This window comes from Ictalurus furcatus, chromosome 14 (genome assembly GCF_023375685.1).
Source record: "Ictalurus furcatus strain D&B chromosome 14, Billie_1.0, whole genome shotgun sequence".
Classification (NCBI taxonomy): Eukaryota; Metazoa; Chordata; class Actinopteri; order Siluriformes; family Ictaluridae; genus Ictalurus; species Ictalurus furcatus.
In genome coordinates, this window is record NC_071268.1 from 19820870 (window position 1) to 19843357 (window position 22488).

The 22488-nt window shown below is 39.3% G+C and overlaps 1 protein-coding gene across 1 annotated transcript; it reads right to left on the reverse strand.

The window, feature by feature from the left end:
- Positions 1–533: 533 nt before the first annotated feature.
- On the reverse strand, positions 534–21500 carry arid3b (AT rich interactive domain 3B (BRIGHT-like)). Its single transcript, XM_053640895.1, has 9 exons — positions 21139–21500; positions 19336–20013; positions 13098–13172; positions 12676–12748; positions 5083–5266; positions 4700–4950; positions 3331–3636; positions 3136–3225; positions 534–3039 (listed from the first exon to the last, which is right to left on the reverse strand). The coding sequence occupies exons 1-9, from the start codon at positions 21172–21174 to the stop codon at positions 2906–2908; spliced, it is 1827 nt and encodes a 608-aa protein (XP_053496870.1). The 5' UTR covers positions 21175–21500; the 3' UTR covers positions 534–2905.
- Positions 21501–22488: the final 988 nt, after the last annotated feature.

Genomic DNA, 22488 nt, shown 5'->3' on the forward strand with positions numbered 1-22488 from the left:
TGGAGCAATAAGCTATATCAACTTAGAGGCATGTGTTGCTAAACAAAGCACCTTTGAAATTTTGCAGAAGTTAATGTGCAAAAGTTTGTGATACTTCCAGAGTAGATTATTAAAAAAAAATAGAAAACAAATTAGAAAAACATTTCTATCATCAAGCTTGCGAACTGTCTCAGCACTGAGGTCAGATGCTTGCCTTCAAAATTCTTCTTGCACCAAACAATAATAAAAAAAAGGCCTGAAATTATCTGTCAACTTTACTGGTTTAGCTACAAAGCAATGGCCTAGCGTATCGTTGTGCTTATGCTGATGTGAATTGCTAATAGTTTGTAATTATTATTTAATAAAACTGGCATAACATGTTCCAGTATCTCAATCACTAAACCTTGTTGTTGATGATATACCTGTGACATTTGATGTGATCCAGAGATTTCACACCATTTGTCAGTTCTCTGTATGTGAAATGAGTCAATATCTCCACAGAAATTACTTCTGGATTAGAGTATGAAGAAATGAACCAGATATAAATATAAAGTCCATTGACCATTTTAATTCAAAATTAGTATCAAAGATAGAATGTTATATCAATCACAGAATGAGTGGTCTGTACTAGGCCCTTCTCATCTGAATCAATTCTTTATCATCATAATCCCGGTCATCACACAAGCATCCTTTGCAACAGACCAGCAGCACTATGTTTTATACTTATATATATTACTTATATATATATATATAAAATAGCAAGCTTAATTCAGTTTGCCCATTTGTTCAAGCAAGAAGTCAATTATAGATATAATAACTATGATAATGGTGGGTTGTGATTTCCACCACAAAATAATACATATGATGGACCCCCGGCTATGCTTCTCAGACCCCTGGTCTCCACTTTGAGAACCCCTGTTGTATGACATTGAAACAATTTAACTGAATAAACGTCAATGTGTTTCTAATACATTTTAAATGAATTATTTTTATCCCATTTGCTTCAAGTATTTTAATGAGACATTTAAATTTATGCACAGATCAAACCTCTGGCATTTTCATCATGAACCCAAACATCATAATACTGTCTCTTAGTCTTTAACCAGATGAACTGCATTCTTTTCTGGTTCCATTTGCCATGTTCTGTTTAATTCCTTTTTCCTTTACGAGAGTACAGCCTGTTTTATGACTATAAACAAAGCACACCAGAATTTACTTCAAATTCCACATATATTCAACCAGTGTAAGACTGCAAACACTGATGAAAAACCACAAGACAGGCTGTGCATGACCTGCTGCATTAACTCAGACTTTTATTCCACTTTGTCAAGCTCCATGTGTAAATAAAGTTAGAACACCAGAAAGACCACAGTAGAAATACAGTGTGATGATCTTTGGTTTTCAGCTGTGTAGTCATCAGATAAGCAAATGACGATAAAGCATCCGTTCATCAATTAATCTCACATAGTAAAAAGAAAGAAAGAAAGATGTTCCTACTATGTCATTATCTATGTGAGGTATTTTTGTACCTGAAACCTGAGAATACTTCAGAATTCAATAAGAGGTCATTTATAAAGCTTATAATATCTTTATTTGCCTTGATTTACCAGGAGCTGATTCTGAGGTAAATCTTAACTCATAGTATATAAAGGTAACTTTGAGGTAGCTATATTCACTTTCTTCCACTGAGGTATATCTAGCCTTGATACATGAGGCACCTTGGTGCCAAGATAAAAAAAAAAAAAAAAACACAACCCAAAAAACGCTGAGATCAATATGAAATTCCTGAGAAACTTGCTTTCCAATATGGAAAGACATTTGAGGCATTGGAAAAGAAAAAGTGAAAATGAAGAGGAAAAAAAAATTGGGGGTTGTTACTGTTATGTTTAAGCACAAGGTCACTACAGAGAAAACACTGATTATTTATGAACAAATACCCTGGTCCTTCTTTTCAGCATGATGATATCTGGTTTGATTCATACGTATTTCTGAGTAAAGGAAAAAGGGCCCAGATTTGTGAGCCTAATTGATCGTCTAACGCCACCATCTAAATGATTGACATGTGGAGCACCCATCTGTCCCCATTATGTTCTTGATTCCTTTTTCTTTGACCCAACCTGCAATTACTACGTGAAAATAAAAAGTTTGGTTTTGGCTTTGTAAATATCAGTTTCAATACTCAAAACTCTTTTTAAAAGAAATGCAATACTTCTGGATATCTAGAAACTAAAAAAAAAAAAAAAGGAAAACAAATCCACAATCCAATCAAGTAAATACAAAGTAAAAAATGAGAAAGGAAGAAAAAGTTTGACCCCACTTCTAAGCAAAACAACTGAACATTTGATGGAATTATGATCCATTTTAAATAAAGTAAAATGCACAAAACCAGGAAACTCCTCTATCCACAAAACAAACAGTAAAACAGTTGACCCAATCTGGATGCTTGGGAAACCACTACTGATGTGCACAAGTATGGTAAACTTTTCAAAAGAATAGTACTGATGGCAAAATGTCCAACAATGAAACACCCACTGTATGATTTTGGCAGAATATTTTGTGCCATGATTGTTTGCAGGTGGATGACTCTCTGGGTGTAAATGCATAGAGAAAGGCATATATTGCATTGCTATCAAATGTCTAGAGCGCAGAAATATGCTCAGGACATTATCATTAAAACATTTGAGGTATCTGTTGTGATCAGATCATTCTCATGATTGTTCAAGTCCTGAGAGAGTCTGTAGCAGACGAGTGGTAAAGGGTAGAGGTCATCTGCAAGAGGGTGGAATGATTACAACTAATCTTTGTAAGTGTATATCACTCTCAGCAGACTGAACCCGATGTCTCAAAAAAGGAGGTAGACTTGGCTTTGTAGACCACTGGACTCTCTGTACGGTAAGAGACAGAGATACCATGTGGCTGCTGGGAGCTAAGAAGAGCCACTAGCAGCAGGCTCTGTAGAGCCAGAACCTTTAGAGGAAGAGGGGATGCTGGGATTGGTAGTGGAGCTCTGGCCTATGGGTGTAGCTGGGGTTCCAGAGGGCTTCTGGGCATACAGGGATCCTGTACAAAAATGTCACCAATTAGCAAATCGTACGCAAAAAACAAATGAAATGCTAAACTTTCATAAAAGTTTTGCAGATATATTCTGTCACACACCTGAGTAAATGATCCCATTAACCTCTACTGACACTGTGATACTGGCTGATCCATTTGAGGATATACTGAGAGACAGATCCTGCTTTTCCTCTAGATAAGAAAGAAAACACATTGAATGAAAAACACTTAATGTCTTTATAGCATTCAGATCTCCCATCAAACCCAAAACAGATGAGATGAAGCCTGAGGACTCACCACGGGGGGTATTGGGAGTGTTGAGGCGCAGATTAGCAGGGTTCACTTGTGATGCCATTGCAAGAAGGTTCTGCTGGAAGGCTTGCTGCAGCAGCCTCTGCTGCTCCTCAGCCAGACGGGCCATCTTTCTCTCAGCCCCCTCTAAGGCAGAGGTGCCAGTAGCCAGAGCCGGAGCACCCATGCCGGTCTCCAGCCTCTCGCGCAGCTGTTCCAAGGTGGCAGCCCGTGCCAGCTGTTGTTGGTGGCCTAGTGCCAGAGCCAGGGGTAATCTACCAGGCAACATGGAGGCTGGACCATCGTCTGGAACTAAACATTGAAATTGAAGAACGAGTGATTACTACAAAAGCATTATTCATACAGACCGAACCTTTCTGATATCAAAAGACAACGGATATGAACGAATGTGATATGATGAGAACGTAATCAGAATCACTAAACAAAAATATCTGCTATATCTAATTGTTTAATTATACCTTACCATTCAGTGATAATTTACTAGATGAGTCACATAAAGTAATCCTAAATGTTAGAAAGCATACTTATGATTATATTCTTTTGGGGAGATCATTTGAGTGCACAGACTGAACTGAGTGCAGAAACTATCCTGCCGAAGACCTTCCTACACACCAGCCATCCCTCAGATCTAGACCATTTTAAAATGACAAATTCGCAATTTAATAAACATCACATAAAATTTCTTTTTTTTTTTTGTACATTTTAGGAATATGAGAGAATATATTTATCCTGAATATTGTATTATAGAACATTGGTACCTAGACACAAGGGGGAGCTTAAACTCATGAAACACACATCTGACTAACCTTTATACACATTGCTGTTTCAGGTGTATACAACGGGTGTTTGCTGTTGTTCATATCCAATCCTTTTGTATTCCACCATAATATCTGGTTATCGCAAATTACACTTATTATCCTGATCACGCTTTACATGTATAAGATTCTGTATAAGAGACTTTCACACACCAAACTGGCCGTGGACTATTCTGTACCAAGGTAGGACTAACATACTCTAAACCTGTTAAATGTTTTAGTGGGTGAAATATTGTGATTGGTACCTACAGTGCATCCGGAAAGTATTCACAGCGCTTCACTTTTTCCACATTTTGTTATGTTACAGCCTTATTCCAAAATGGATTAAATTCATTATTTTCCTCAAAATTCTACAAACAATACCCCATAATGACAACGTGAAAGAAGTTTGTTTGAAATCTTTGCAAATTTATTAAAAATAAAAAACAAAAAAAGCACATGCACTGTAAACGTCACCCATCAGCTACACTATTCTTTGATTAAAGCTTTAAATATCTAGCTACAGCTTAATGTAGGCAAGTGAATCCAGCTGTGATTACCTGTCCCATTCTTAAGGGCTGGACTTGGTGTGCTCTGCAATCCATTATGTCCAGAGTTGGGCAGGTGCATTTTGGGAGGAGAGAGGAGGTGAGGGGCACCACCACTGGGGGAAGGAGAGAAGCGGTACAGGCTGTTACTGTACCCAGGCCGACGTCCTTCTCTGCGGTTGCTGTCAATGGCAGCCTGCAGCTCTCCAGGAGAACTGAGTCCTTTCTTCTCACATTCATATGGGTATAGGTACTTCATATACCTACAAAGTGTATACATAAGTAATAATAAGCATACAGTGCAACCCATGTTGCAACATTTTAAACACAAGACTTACAAAGATGACTAACTGCATGTTACAGGGACACACTTTTACACAAGTATATGTTCTTACTGTGTGCGGAGGGTGAAGGCAGCACTAGTGATGGAGGTGGGCAGGTTTAGACCTTTGGTGATCTCTCTCCAGATTTTCTTATTGATCACCTCCACCAGACCTCCCTTCTCCGTCACAAGTTTATAGAGCTTATAGAGGTCTAGCACCTGCTTGGCCATGATGGGGATACGGTTCACGGGGGTGCCTGGGAACAAAAATAGGTGACAATAAATTGGGATTTTTTTCAAACAATATTATAAAGCATTTATCTGAAAATCTAAAAAGAATGAAAGTTGCTGTTTCTGCTCTGTACTCTAGTGCACTTGACGTGAATAAAAAGAAGAAAAAAAGAAGAAAAAAAAGTTAAAGTGCAGTCTGTTAGCTTTAACAGGACTGTATGTAGATCTATGTAGGGTGAGTCATGCAGGAATTATAGACAGCACTCTATGCTAAAACCATAAAAGCAATAAAAGCCCAGACTAGAGATTAATCACTGTATTTTCCAGACTATAAGTTCCACTGGTGTGTTAGATGCAAGTCCCTACACCAAGCAATTGTTTGCATGCTTTGCTGAAAACCAAGTGCGTTACTATTCCTTTCATGTCAGTGTTTATTTAAATTGTGATATTAGAAAGTGTTAGATAACCTGCCATATTGTCTTGTTCATACTACAGTTGTGTTTATTCATGTCCTTCATGAGCTATATGTTTGTATATGCATGTCTTTATACATCACTTTGCTCCAAAACTATTTTAACAGGTACTACATTATTTATGTTATCTATTAACAAGAAGTCATGTGTGTTCATTTCCTTATCATCTCCCATACTGTTCCCTGTCAAGCTTCATTTGTCATGGCTGCACAGATGTTTTAAGATAAATATTTGAACTCTATGCATGTCTATCCTCCACCAACAAACGTCCTGTCACGGATAAGCATTATCACTATAGTTAGCAATCCATCACAAACAATGGTTTGTGTGTTTTATTAATAAACAAAAAAAAGTACACAAAATTAGGCAAATGCAGATTTTCAGGATGTCAATAGAGATCAATTTTGTGTGTGTCTTTTCACTGGCTCAAGTCATTTGAATCCATTCAGTTGCATGCTTTGCCCAAATGCGTAGATAGATCATGCCATCATCTAAGGCAGACAACAGTCCAATTCTAATGAGCCTGAACGGTTCTCGCTAAACTCACTAACTCAACTGATTCCCTGAATGAGAAACACAAATCATGGTCCTGGCGCAAGAGTCGGGGATCAGGTACGACACATACATAGTTGCAAATACAACTTACAGACAGTTTACATATGTAAATGTAAACCTGTGTAAAATAATAATAATAATAATGATGATAATAATGAATCGTGATGTCAGTTGTGGATATGTACTGAAAAGTCCATCAGTAACAACTGAAAGAAAAGAATGACTCAGTGCAATAGTGACTTCTTTCTTCTTAGTAACACTTTAAAACATTCATGAACAAAACATGTCTGGCTGTGGGTGCTAGCAGCATGGTTGGTACATAGGACCACAAAACAAAGCTCATTTGAAGGATTGAGTCAATTAAATCCACACAAACAAACCTTCCTGCACATACCGGTAGTTTTGAATGTGGGGAAACAATGAGAAGTGTAGTAGATAAATGGATAAAAAGAAAGACAGTAGGGGAAAAAGTAACGACAAAGCACGAGCATTCCGATTCAAGAATAAAAGTTAATGCGTGTTAGGAAAAAAAAAAAAAAAGATTAGGATTACAGGCCTTAAATTAATTTACAGGTAGACAAATAAACCTGTAATGAATAACAAATCCATCAAAAACATCGGAGTGATCTAGGGCAACATTCTGTGCATTGTACACAAAGTAAGAAAAGCATATCTGCACAATGTGTGCATGTAATGTAGGTGCACATCTTCATTAATTCTGACCCATAAGAGCAGTCATAGTATAGACTGATGTTTCCTGAGCCAGCGGAAAGACTGTAATGAATCTCAACTGGTGGTGGTCAATAAATATTTCAGCGGATGGAAACGCTACAACAGCTGTGCTTTTTCTCAATCAGCACAACTGCTTTAACAAATGTGCTTTCTTGCTTATGGGAAAGAAGAATAAAATGTGGCCTACAGTTACCTTTAAAATAAATCTCATTCAGACAGCAAAAAAGATCTAAGATACAACTATATATATTTATCTCCATACCTTCATCCAAGAGATGAATCTAAGCTCTGTTTCTGTAAGGTTTGAATGGCACCACAAGCTTTACTCTGCCTCTGAAGTCCTGCTCAGGAACATGCTGATATTCATGATGTGATCATTTACCCAGAGAGCATGCCATGATTTAAAACGGCAGGCTTGCATGACACGGTCCAGCACTCCCTCGGGATGGCAAGGGCAAGCTTTGAAAAAGAGTTATTTAACGTTGGGGATGACATTACCCGTTCATCAAGCCATCAGTAAACAGGCTCAAGCTCAGGGTTAACCCCAGGTCACAATGCTAGGGATTGAGAACAGGTCAAAAGTGAGGGCATGTACCATAACTGTAAAACTGACTGAGCTCAAATGCAGTAGAAAAGGCATTTAGAGCTTTCACCATCATCAAGAAAGCTTTTATAGTAACCTTTCTATGGCTTGCAACTTTTCAACTGGTCACGTTCCCTATAATCAGCCAAATAAGCAAAAGGACATTAAGATAAATCAGGAAAGGTTAATGACATAAAAGAATGAGCGGTGGCTTTAGTACTGTGATTAGAGTCTGAAGACAGGCCGCATTAATGCAGTCAGGACCTGACCTTGCTGAGGTCGCAACTAACAAGCCTGAGACAAAGAGTGAATAAGAAGAAAAGGTTTGTGTCCATTAGGGAACGGGGGGGGTGGGGGGGTGGGGGGCATACAAAATGAAAAACATCTCCAAGGGTACTCTTAAAATTCAATCAACTAGTACATTTCATGTGTACTTGAGCAAAACCAGAAATATTTTATTGACACCCTCTTCTCTTCTTTATTATCCCCTGCTAAGCAATTAGAAAGAATCAAGTAAATATGACCTTTGGCCTATATAGTGAGGAAACGGCTGCCCACATTAAGAAGCCTTCACTATTTAATGAAGCAATAGCAGGCACAGTGATGGCAGTCGGCTGAAGGAAATACCACGCTCAGACTTAAACAATGCTTGTCTTTCTTACTGTAGAGTCAGTGGTAAGGGGCACAGGAAATGCACGGTTTAACACCAGGTCAGACATCCTGGATGATATGGTGGTTGAAATTGTACAAAGGACAAAAAGCTAAGGGACAAGTTAGGACAAGAGGATCTGCACTGATCTTTGAGGATTAGAAACGGGATAGCTGATCCATTTGTGCCATCGAAATGATCATTTGAAATATCTTCAGCACCGTGGATTTACAAAACTGCTCACTGCTAGATATTGGCACATGGTAGAGGGATATCATGTTTTAGACAAAACATGGATCAATTCAACCTGGGTTATTTGTTTATTTGATTAGTTCAGTTTATTTATAGTTTGAGTGGTAATTGGCAAGTATTAACAACTGGAAGATGGATGGGGGGAAAGGTTGTATATAAATAAGGAAATCAACGTTGAGTTTTAAGAAAAGCCTAGACACTGAGTATGTTGAAGACTAATGGCTATATTAGTGTACATTTCTAAAGGTTTTTTTTTTTGCTAATATTATTTGTGCTTTGCAACAAGACTCTTGCAACAAGTGGGACAGGCTAAACATGCAACTTTACTTGCAGAATATTTGAAACAAGCAAAAGGGGGAGGGGGTGTTTGGCAGGTCCAAGTAAATTCACATATGCATCCATGTTCACTTGAACCTGAAAGTCATGTTTTGCAATAATCTCCATTTAAATTATAATCCAGGCCATTTGAAGAGACTGCACTACCACTAAAAGAGCTTGGTCAGTCAACACAAAAGCGAATACACGAAACTGACATTTAATTGGCGACAGCTAATTGTAGACAGCCATCAGTCTACATAGTAATGGTTGCTATGCAGTTTAATGCTGGGAACCAAAGCAAGCTACTTTTCTGATAGATAAGCAAGTGTTACATAAAACAAGATTAAAATTAGATTTTATAATACATTATAATAATACAGAGATGGGTAGGATTCCAAAATGGACAAGCATAAAAAATGCATTAAAATGTAAATCATGATTTGTATTTGCTTTTAAATAATAAATAAAAATTAATAAAATTTAAATTAATAAATAAAATGGTCTAACCATTTCAGTGGCTTGAAAAGCCCAACCTCATGAGCAATAGAAATATCAACAGACAGTGAGCACAAAGGGCAGGGCTGCACAGTCCAACTCTATCTGTGGAAATTAAATGAGTTGAAGATAAAGAACGAGTGCACGGCAGAGAACTAGGAAGGGGTGGAGGGGGGAATTCTTGCCTTTCCATAAAAGTTTAGGAGTTTGGGCAGGGGAGCAGCAAAACACATAAAAACACAGAGGAAATCCATTCAGCAGGATGTCAAAAACGCACCAGAAGAGAATAACAAGCCTCACGAGAGCTGAAGACAAAACTTCCACAAAACAGGACATGCCATACTTAATATTAGCACAATATACATTACCCGTCAAAAGTTTAGACACAGTCATTCTTTATTTTTCCACATTTTATAATAATATTAATAATAAAGTCATCAAAACTCTGGAATAACACAGATGGAACTATGGGAATTATGTTGTGATAAAAAATTCAAAATAAATCCAAAATAATTTAATATTTTAACATCTTCAAAGTAGACACCCTTTTTGCCTAGAATTTCCAGAAGTATATTCTTGGCATTTTCTCAACCGATTTCTTGAGTAATCCCCCTGAGATGCTTTTTAAACTGCATTAAAGGAGTTCACACCTACGCTGGACACTTATCGGCTGCTTTTCAGAATATTTCGCTCAGAGTCATCCATTTAAAAAAATATTTTTGTTAATAAAATGTTAATTTTCTAATGAAAGAAATGAATGTCAGCACAATTATATTTTTGTCTACAACACCAACACAATTTCAAGCATTTAAACATACACCTTCAGATCAAAAGGTTTTTAAGATCATGAGAAACATTTCAGTCAAGTGTCTCTAAACTTTTGACAGGTAGTGTATACGACAAAGAAATCCAGTTTCCACCGAGTAACAAGAAAAGGCATGTGCTGAATTCTCCACAAAAGATGAGCTGCATAATTTATTAATACATTAAACAGTTAATGTGTTTGTGCATGTGTGCCTGTTTGGGTGGCCTTTTGGTTAAGCAAATTATCATTTAGTTCATAAATCTTTCTGTCCAATGCTTAGATGATCTCCTTTAAATCAACCATTCTCAGGAACTTCACATACATTACCTGCTCCTGCATTTTATACATTACTTGCTGTTCCTCCATTTAGTCATCGTTAAATCTAACAAAAATACTTCTTTCTCTGTTTATGGTCTCCTGATGTTCTTGAACTGCTCTGTTGACTCATTTCTTCCTGTGTGTGTCATTCCCTTTATATCAAAGGTGAGGCCTTACATTTTAGGGACTCATTAATCTTCTTCAGGAGGACAGGAGGCCCCTTAATCCACCTCACCCCCTTCTATCTGATCCCCCCCACCTCTGTAAGGCCCCAAGCAAGTGGACACCCCACCTGCCCCCCACTGCGTGAGCATGCACGCACACTTACACACACACACACACAGAACCTCACCCATCTTGCCTGCAGCTCCTGCTGCTCTCCTCCTCCACTCTTATCAGGTTTCAGTCACTTTGACAACTAGGACAATGCATAGAGGCCCATGAGTATCAAAGTGTGTGTGTGTATGTGTGTGTACGTATTGTTGCTTCATTAAGAGGAAATGTTTGACTGAAATGTTTGACTCAAATTCCTGAAATGATCAATTTTTGACAAAAACTGCAAGCTGTATTTCTGCAATGAACCAACCATGCAAATTGAGGCTGCAGTGAGAGGACATATAATCAGAAATAAAATAGTTTGTTCATCGGTGTAATATGCAAAATCTGGATTCAGCAGCAGACAATGCAGGCGACATTACGTAAACTTCAAATCCCAACACGGCCCTCATTCTGCCCCACTTTGTGTGTAGGAAAAGGAACCAATAAAACAACATCCCTCAGCTTCCTCTCTCAAGTGGGCCACACTAAACTGCCTGACAGGAACAACTTGAGGATTGTTAGAACCCCATTTTTCACTGTCTGGCTCAACTAGCATGTCTTTCACACTAAAGCAGTCAAGCAAACATCATTAATCATGAGGAGCAGACCCCACCGACAGACATTTGGGCATGATCACACATTTGCCATTCACCCTCCATTATTACGTCCAGCTTCTTGACGCCTCCAGTTACACACAAACACACAGAGGGCTGGGGGGGGGGTTGGACACAGGCACAAACAGCTCCCCATCTGGTTGAGTTTAAATCCTAAGGTAGAGGTTAACAACCTTGTCAAGCTGTGTCCCTGAGAGCTTAGCCTGTCTGATGATGCTGCCAGGCTCATCTCATTGTCACAATATGACAATCACGAGTACATGTGAATCCACTTAGTTAACTCCTGAGACTGGCCCTCGAGTTAGTTGTGTGCCATGTTCAGTCTCTGAACATTGTCAAGGGACACTAGAGTGGAACTCTAAAAAAAAGAAAAAAGAATGTCTGCTTGGGTCATGTGGAGTGTGAGTATAGTGACCACTATACTGTAAGTGTGTGGAATGGTGGACATTTAGATACTGAGGGGATCTATAAATATGAACAAGTGAACAGGAGGATAATTAGTGTGTCCTGAAACTACCAGGGATGTTTTTGAAGAAGGACAATATAAAGGGCCTTTCACACAGAGTGTGATTAAGCGACGCCAATGTATGACACGCCAATGTATGACGCTCTTGAATCGAAACAATAGATCCCTATGGAGCGATTCAACCTGAGCGCAATCAGTCGCGGCACGACAAAGAGAGATTTAAAAACAAAAAAACTTGCACAAATAAACGGTTTTTGTCCCACTACTGTGTTATTGCATTAGATTTCACATTATTTCATTCATACTAAAACAGCTTGATGGTGCTGTTCAAAACACACACAAATTTTCTTCCTCCCTTTCTGGGTAGAATACACATAAAATAAGAAAAGTAAGTCTCTGTGCTTCTTAACAGTTTGTATTGTGGCCAACATTTAAGTGATTCTTCTTCTCAGCGGTCAATGACGATAGGCTGATCAGCTGAATATTGAGTTGCGCCACCTAGTGTATAGGCATAAAATGCATTCTCGGTCAGCGCCACCTAACGTGCAGGTGTGAATTAAGGCGTTGAATTTAAGGCAATCCTTTCGCGTTCAGTTTGAAAGCACAGTTCGTCTGTGATTCGCTTCGCTTTATCGCGTCGCACTCAGTGTGAAAGGGCCTTAAGTGTCCATCCTTAATATACAGGGAGGAGTGTTGCACCATACACAAAATGTCACTTGTTAAGGTATCAGTGACTTTTTCAGAGTATGAACTGAATTGTGCAGTGTGCAATATTCAAAGCTTCTGGATATAATACTCCTCCAGGGACAGAACAAAATGGTCAAGGAATCAAAGAGTAAAGAAATGTGTTGCCTCACCTCTTTTCTGCATGAAGGTGAACAGGTCATCAAGAAACTCCTTCCGGTTAGGGTCACTGTCCAGTTCATAAAGCTGCATTAAAAAAAAACAACAACAAAACCCCCAAAACAAACCAGCATTATATACACAGTATAACTTTCTCACATGACATTCTTTATAGCAGCATCTTTGATATGTATACTGTAAAGCTCTTTGTATCCTTGTTTATTTTTCTTCAATTACAATTAATTGATCATTTGTTAAATAAAATACATAAATTGACAGTTTGTCCCTTTTTAAAGTATAAGGGATCCTTTTGCATTCGCCCCATTACAACATGTTACTGTCTGGGCACATAGGCCCTTCAGATAACATTGTGAAACTGGGTCAATATACCACTGATAAGAACATAACAGCCATGACTTTCGGCTCTTAAGTTTACCTTGGCAAAGTCTCTGGAGGCCTCCCCTCTTCCTCTCCCTCCATCGCTTTCGTCATTCCAACTTGCATTACCATTCTGTAGGATGAGACAGACACTTAACTCGAAAAACCGTGGAAGACACATGCAGAAAACAAGCCCCCAGAAAACATCAATAAGCTAAAGACCCAATAGAAAGGAAGGCCACGGAGTCAAAACTAAGAAGAACACACTGAGGACAAAGAAAAGGTTCAAAACAAAATAAGTGCTGACCTCTGAACCCTATAGAGCCCACTGCTTCCAGCTGCATAATGAACACTTGAGAAGGAGTTTCCTGATTCTTTATGGTAATTTGTTTTTCAATATTAACTTTTATCTTACAGGGAAGAGAGGCATGAAATAATCTATGAAACAGAAAAACACTTAAGCTAATATAGATATTTTACTAGAGGTTTTCAGGCACTTAGATTATAAGTATACTTGTCGATGTCTTGGAGTCCACGGTGCTCATGGCAAACCTTGTAAAGCACTTATAAGCTCTTAGTGTTCCTTAGCACATATACTATTTGCTTGATTAAAGGCTATCCAGTTTGTCCCCCTGAGCAGCTTTAGAAAGGACAAGGCAGAGAGGTAATAAAGCAGTTTTACAGGAGCTTCTCTCCATCCCCCTCTTTAATATGCTAAGTGAATCACAGCTGGGTAGAGAATGGGATCTTCAGAGTTTATAGCAAATACACACCAGCTGGGCCCACACCAGAGGAGACGCTCGGCAGGGGAACCGTGGAGGGCAGACACACTGTGTGCTATTGTGTGTGTGAGAACATTGAGACTTATATAGTATACATTTACGCAAAGACATTAAACACTGATTATAAAATACTGATAAGCAGTACTGACGCACCCAATGTGACCAAACAGGAACCTTTACCTGTACATAAAAACTCAAGTCAACATTCTGTCCTAGTAAAACATGTTCAACTGCCATTCTTCATGGAGGCAACATGCCAATTAGTTTCACACAGGCACTATATAACATTATCTCACAGTCAAGACATTTATAAACGGTGCAAGCTGTTATCAGGCTTTGGCCTCACTAATTATATTAGAGAAGACTGATAGTGAGAGGGCAAATTAGACAAGAGGAGGAACCAGATGACCATCTGGGTCAGAAAGAGGAAATGAAATCCCCATCCCCCACATCAATTCAATAGAAACTACATGTGACCATGTCAAATAATTACTCTGGGAGATGGGACAAACACCTTATGTTACCAAGTGTGAATGTAGTGAGTGGTTGAGTACATACAGTGTAACAACCTGAAATGTGAATAGGATGTTGCTCTAGTTTACTTTATGTATTATAATGCGGTAAAATAGTTATTGTGCATATGGAGAGAAAGACACCACCTCAAAAAGAACAAATACTTCAAATGGGTTGGCTGATTCCTAAAGTAATAAACACCTTCTTGAAATTCGCCAGCAGCAAATGAGAAAGTGTGAACTCAACAATCATACAAACTGCAAATGTAACAGTGGGCTGAAACTCTCAGCAATGTTTGCATTTAGAAGAAAATGAAGAGCACATATTGCTAGCGCTTGAAACATTAACAAAGCATGTTTTAAAGACAACTCTGATCAGTGTCACAAACATTCACAGGAGGATCTAGTCATTTTAGAATTGCATTTGAATTTACAACATTTCCAAAAATCAAACACCTACACGGATTCATAAATTACTTAAAATATTTTTGAAATGTTCAGTCAGTATAGCAGTTCTGTCTTCCTTCACTACAGGAATATTCCACTTTCTCTGATTGCAATTTCTAGATCCAGACAGTGAGTCACAGTTGCACCATTCATTCCACCAAAACCAACATATAATCTTCAAATTAAACTGAATAATCAGTCCTGTGTTCCACTGATAAATGTTAAACTTTTTTTTATTTTTAACTCTTGGCTGTACTTGGTTGCGGAGAGGACACTTTGATCCCACAGATTCTCTACCAGAGCCACTTACAGCGGTACTGCATGACAAGGCAAATGCTGATAAGTATAAACCTTAATGCAACATACTGCATATAGAGCATTCAATAAAAGATAGAAAAAGTGCGCTAAAATGTTGAGTGCATCATATAGAGATCAGCATGGGCAGCAAAATAAAAACAAGACCTAACTGTAAATTACACAGTAGAAGTGGAATAACAGTGTTGAAATTCACCTTAGACCAGTATTACTCAGTCTACACACAGAAGAAAGCCAGAGCAGACAAGGGGCCAAAGAAGAGCCTAAACCTGCTAATCTGGAGGTCAGCAGCTGTTTGAGGACAGACTGGGTGCTACATCAAAGAACAGATAGCCTTTTAAAGAAATGAATACAGATGTGAATAACTCACTGCCCAGTACAATCATAGTGATTTTGCTTCTCTTTAATGATGACTAAGATGACTAAAGCTTGAGATTTTATAACAACACGTAATATAGCAGATAAGGGACTAAATCTTTCTTGGGCGATTTTAGTGAACAGCTAAAAATGAACTGATGGAACTAAAGCTGCAATTGTTTCATGGCCTGTAACGCAACTCTTTAGAGCACATACTTTAAACATACTTACAATGCTTAAATAATGGTGTACTGGTTTGAATACAAGGCTCTTCAACCATTCTCAATCAAAACAACCTCAGTCAGGTCAGGACAAGCGTCAGTGGTAGGGGGTGGGGCTGTGTGGACGACAGACATTCTAGACATTCTGAGCGGTAAAGGAAATGGACAAGGAAATAAAAAGCAGCCCCCTTTACTTCTACCTTCTACTTTTCTGCTCAATTACCACCCCCGTCCATTACTACTTCAGTTACGTCCAATGAACTTGACTAGAAAAGGTCACAAATCACAGTACAACATGGCCACTCCCTCTATTCTTTGATCATGCACAAACCCCCGGTGAGAATTCTCACTGTTTCAGGAGAAGAAACTCCTAACGCCACTTAGAATTTTTCTTTTGGGCGGGTCTGGACAATCCATACACCAATACCATACCCCTTCCATACCTCGAATACTCATCCCAAGCTTTTAAATATTTTTATTCTAAAATACTTGGGATTCTGGCTTTTTTTCCTTCTCAACCACAAAGTTTATGGTACACCACTGTAAAGTCATGCGCAGTTGAAACACGCCAACAGTTTGCATTGTCTCCAGTGGAGACATTTGGAATGACTAACCATTGCAACCTTAAACAAAAGCTTAAACAAAAATGCTGCCAGACTCAATGTAGGTAGCAAAAAAAATGCAAATCTTAATGACGGCTGCTAAACAAAATGACCAGATCTATCACACAGATGGCTGCACTTTGCATTGACAGCAGCAATCACAGGACCCAAGAGAGCTGTTCAGCATTAATGCCCAATAATACCTCTCAAGCATATTGAACCACTGAGTACGTGAAGCGCATGATGACAACTGAAAACAAATGCATGGTAGAAATGTCATTATTCATAATAAAGTTTAATATAAACCTGTAGCTTCACATCATTGCACTAAACTGTATCTACACTACGCAAAATACACACATGAAGCAAATATTCTTAAAAACATCTCAGTAAATGCAAATGCAATCAAACTTAATTTATAGATGCTTCCAAGTTGCCAGACTTTCATGTTAACCTCTGGAACAATAAACATCAATATAATAAGAGCTGATTGCTAGCAGCTGCCTCATTCTGCCAGCACACACTTGATGTGCTGCCAAAGTGACAATTAAATAATGCAACAGTGTTCAACAAGCTCTCCAACCCATAAAAGGACTGCCATTTATTCACTCAGTCTTTCACAGCAGGAGAATAAGATTCTACATGTGACCCTCCCGTGAGACTGACATACCATATCATAGCATAGCAACATCTCTTCCATACCTTGAATTAAAGTAACCCTTTGTCCTTCAGTACAATCCTTATTCTTGCAAAAACTACTTCCACAAAACACAGCAAAAGCACAGATAATATTCAGCAAGCCATACAATGTCATTTTTGCAGTAAAGAGCAGTCAAAGGTTCATATGAATTGACACGCAAGTCCTTGCTATTCCGAGTGAAAAAACAGGTGACTAGTGTGCATTTATCAACCTGGGAATCTTCAACACAGAAACAAGGGATAACAGTAACATGCTTCTTGCTAAGTGTAGTTGGCTAGAATTCAGCACACGTGTCTCTGTGCCCACTGAGCCTGATTAAACCAGCATTAATCATACTAGATTAGCATGCTAGGGTCCAGAAGATGGGCTGTTGCGTCATTGAAAAAGAGCCTACAACCAGCATAGACGTGTGTCCAAAACACACTGTGGTTTCACTCTTGCGCAAAATTTTTCCACCACAAAAGTGCCATTCTGCAGCTTTTCATACATTACTTAATCTCATGACTACAAACAGGGTATTCCTCCAGCCATATGCATGTGACTTTAATTAGAAAATCATTCTCCATGGAGACAACAAACAAAGCACATCTGAATGTTTTTTTAATCTAAATGCTGCCAATTAATTGGGTGATTTCCTAAGGATATAAGCAAACATTACCAGAGTTCCTGACATTGTGTAGGTGTTTACTGATTGAATTGTCCTTTAAAGTGTGAAAAGCTTCAACCCCCCACCCTCATTTGAAAATGCCATTTGCGGCATCTGTTCTCTTTTGTGTAGCCGGTGCCATCAAACCAGCCCCCCTACACACACACACTGCAATCTGATACTGTCACCACTGCAGAGCATCATTAAATACTAAAGAACAGACATGAAAAGGCAGGATAAAAAGAAAGCAAAACAAAATGGAGACAATAAAGGGAGACGAGCAAATTCTCAGTCATCAATAAATTCCACTCACCGTGGCAGAGCCAAACCACATGGCCAGATATCCATGAAGCATACATTAACATAGAATAGTCTCTCTCTCTCTAATAACATATGACCACAGAATGCTGCTGGGTTCACGCATAATCCCCATAACCAACCCCTAAAAATCAACAAAAATGTATTTAGATTGAAAAGTGATGAGAAGTAAAATATATTTGAACAATGTGCTTAACTATTAAGAAAAGCATGTGCCCTACAGTGTACACATACTGATTGTTTAAACATAGTTAACAAAACTCCATCCGGCAAGACGCAAGGGGTGCACAGGAAATGATATCGCCCACACCCACTATTATCCTATAAATACATAGCGACATGGGTGTGACCAAAACATCAGAGTGCTACCCATCTATATGGAGACTCACTTCCTGCCATAATAGCTTTATTGCTGGGTGCTCCCTATGGCTGCTCTAAAACACAGCTTATAGTGTGTCCAGTATAAAAAAAACAAGATACTGGAGATTAGTAGTTTAAAAAAGGTCAGTAAAATTAAAAGAATGCTGAAGCCAGTGTTTCAAAACATTTCCATGAATCTAAAGTAGCAAATGCAAAATTTCTCAGTTTTGTTCAAATGTGAAAATGATCAACTCTGCTACATAAAAAATCTGTACTAAAAACATCAGAACCCACAACTGACAATATAAAAGAATAAGAAAATTAATTTACATTTTATTTATATCCATGCTAGGTTAATGGCACTTTTACAACAATTCTCCAATCTGTTTCGATTTAAAATCATACAGACAGCAACAGCTATGAGTAAAAAATACAGCCCTTATGAATCTTTTACATTTATAATAAAATCCAATCTATGCTATATTTGTGTATTCAGGCCATCACAGTGTGTAATCTCTATGACTGGTCTCCTGTAGCAGAGGCACGTGCCTCCAACAACTTCTCCTTCTGTCTAACAACACTGGCGGCGTGTCTCTCTGGACAGAAGCCAAGACAGCAATATGCTGCCAAGTATCTGCTCTAAGAAAGCATTGCTGGTCAGGAAGAACAGAGGAAAGTGAGAATACAGGAAGAAAAAGAGAATCAATGAAAGCGCAAATGAAATGCCTGGTCTGCTAGGCAGATTGCCTGAACATCACAAGACTGAAGTATGACGCACATGCTTATGAAAATGATTTTAAGGAATATATACTGCATGCTGTGTGACCATTCTATTTTAAACAAAATGGGTTAAACTACTAAACCACTAAAACATATTTAACTGAATCTTCTATGAATTGAGAGAAAAGTCTAGTCAAATAATAAAATAAAACCCCCACAAAAAAACAGCCTTTCCGACTTTGCTTGACAAAGTGCCTTTTTGAGAAAGTCCTCAGAATATGAATACAAAAAAGGCTGATGTGAACAAAAGACAAACCTGTTTGATGGAGTCATCAAAACTCCAGTCAGCAAGGCCATTTGGCGTATTGAATGAATGCTGCTCAGTAGGGGATGGGCTGTCCTCTGGTTCATCCTTCACTTTTGGTGGAGGTGAGCGGGCTCGCTTTTTCGCAGCTGACGGAGAGGCAGCATAGACTGGGAAAGGGTACTGAGCGATTCCCACCCCCTGCTGCTGAAGAGCCAGGCTCTGCTTTCTGAGAAACTCCAACCCTTGGCTTTCGTCATCCTCACTGCCGTCCTCGCCATCCATCATCTCTTCATCTTCATCCTCTTCTCCAGCAGAAGCAGGTCCTCTGCTCATGTCCTCATCCTCCCCATCTTGTGCTGATTCCACACTACTTTGGGTAGAAACCCTGGTTGGAGGCCCTTGGCTGTTCTTCAGAACTTGTTCTCTGGAGCTGTTGCTGAAGTATTCTGGGTTTACTGGTATTCCCTGGGCACGGGCTGAAGCCATGATGGCGTGTTGAGCAGCAAGCTGCTGGGCATACAGGATGTGGGCTTCGCTAATGTGTCGCTCTTTTCTCTCCATGTCCAGTTTAGCTTGCTGCTGCCTCTGGAGCTGCTCCATAACTGCCTCGAGTTTAACACCGGCCACAGCACCGAGTGCCGTCTGAGAAAAAGCTCCTGCCAGACCACTGTCCTGAGATAAAATGGGCTGAAAACATAAACATCATTAGTTTGGGTAGCAGGTTTGGCATTTCAGCTATTTTCCCGTATTTCTGTCTGGACACCAACACTCAAACTTCTTAAACAAGGTCTTTACATAAAAAGGGTGAGCTGTTTTTCTCAGATTAAGATTGTACCTTATAAACTTAATCCATGTGTGAATATTTCAAATGAAAGCAGTAACTTCAGTTCCGTGGAGTGATCCTAACCACACCAGTTATGTAATTTACCTACGGGATGAAGGCTGCATCCCCTAATAACTGCTTACTCTCTACACATCAAGTCCGATTATAAATGTGTGCGCCAATATGAGAGCGCAATGTCGGCTGAGGAAATAATGGCCACTAGGCTATACGTTCATGTCTGAATGGGAGCCATTATGGATTCAGCCTCCTCTTTATAATAATTTGGCGACTCAAAAATAGTCTAAAACATATCTGGCTTGTTAAAATTACAACATGATCAAAATACAACTTTAAACCAGCATGCAGGCCTTTGCTAGCAAAAACACAGGTTTGTCCTTTGACCCTGATCCGTGGTTACTTGGCACCGATGACCGGATTTCCGGCCAAACACTGTAACCCTATATACTACATTTAAATAATTAATATCGTTCAGATCAACTGTATTCACGCGCTCGTAATTGTATCTGTCGAGAGTTGTGTCGAGATTAGAAACGAGCGAGTGAAACAGACACGACCCGACCAGACCACTATCCAAACGGTGGAGGTGGATTAAAAGTATGGCGCACTTCCAACATAACCATCCAATCCACCGAGCAGTGAGGACAAACAGCGGTGTGTTCTACAGAACAGTGTGACAAGAAAACCTCAAAATTTCCTCAAAAGCGTCAGTTCACAGCGAAACTGTTATTAGTAACCACTGTAGAAGTGAGAGTGGGGAATACACAAAACTCGTGCAGTCATGACGTGTACAAACTGTTTATGTCGCCGACATTAAAACTACAACAAACTGTGGGGAGGGGGATTAAAAGCGCGCTCTCGTGCGTAAAAACAAAAGCGTCAACTCAATTTAGAAACTGTTCATGGGGTTTAGGGGTTGGATGTGAAATTTTACAGTAGCTATTAATCAGGCTGCATGGAGTTGGACTCACCGTTTGCGCCTTGCTGCTACTGGAATTGTCCACCATCCCTCTTTTTCTACACCGAGCTTTTTTTCCCCCTCTCTCTCTCTCTCTTTTTCTCACCAAGCTGTCCTTTCGTGCTCGATCAACACGCCCAAAGTGTGTGCATCCACCCGGGTGCTTAATATTCCTTGCGATAAGCCTCTGATAGTCCTCTATTGCTCCCAAGGCAAAAGAAAAATCGATGTTGGTATTTAAGAGGAAAAAAAAAACAGGGGGCCAGCCAAAGGGAAACGCTTGCTGACCTCCCCTCCTGAAGTGGCGCGTGCATGGGGACTCCCACACTCCCCTTGGCTTTCCTCCACCCACCCACACACACACACCAGCGCACAGCCAGAGCCCGCCTACAGCAACAAGTAGGCCTTCCAGCACAGCGCAGTCCCTCACGCCTTTACACACACTGCTGTTGAAACAATTGTCGGAGATGCGTCCATTAACATTCAAAGTTGACAGATCAGACACTTTCCTTGGTAAAATGCTCAGTAGTGATCTTTCTATCGGTATCTCAGACCATCAGTACATTAGGCCAGTGGTTTTCAAATTGGGGACCGCCAGGGGGCGCCCGGGGGGCCTCAAGAATTTGGTGTGAAAATAAATTCTCACTCTCAATCACACACACACACACACACACACACAATCAATTCCTAATGTAATGTAAAAATGTAAGATGCAATTATTAATTAATAAAAAGGGGGATATATTCAGAAGTCTGTATTTTAATGTGTTTTAAACACATCTTGCAAAAGGGGGGCCTCGGTCAAATGTTAATGCCATTTGGGGGGCCTTGCCCTGGAAAAGTTTGGGAACCACTGCCCTAGACTCATGCTTTTCAGAGTGGAGTCAGGGACCTTCAAGGATCTGTGGTGTAATTTCAGTTGATGAGGGTAAAGAGTGAAGAACACGCACTATGATAGTCAATCACTAAGATATCTTTACTGTTTATTAGCTCAACCGCGGTCCGGGTGAAATCTCGATTGTGTTGAATATGTACAGATTAAAACATGACGAGACGTGCTGTTACCTTATAGGAAAATAATCCACGATGTGACGTAGGACTTTTTTTCTATCTGTATGAACAATCATTCAGCCAATTATAGATTCAGCCAGCTCCAACTGGCATAACTAAATGACAAAAATATTAGGGTTGCAACAACTAATCGATAATAATCGATAATTAAAAGAATCCACAACGAATTTCATAATGGATTAGTTGGGTCTGTGACATCACTGTGGATTACCTCTGACAGTGATGTCACTTCACAATGGTGAAAAACGCATTTCTATGAATAAAACGCATTTCTATGAATTAAACACATCTGA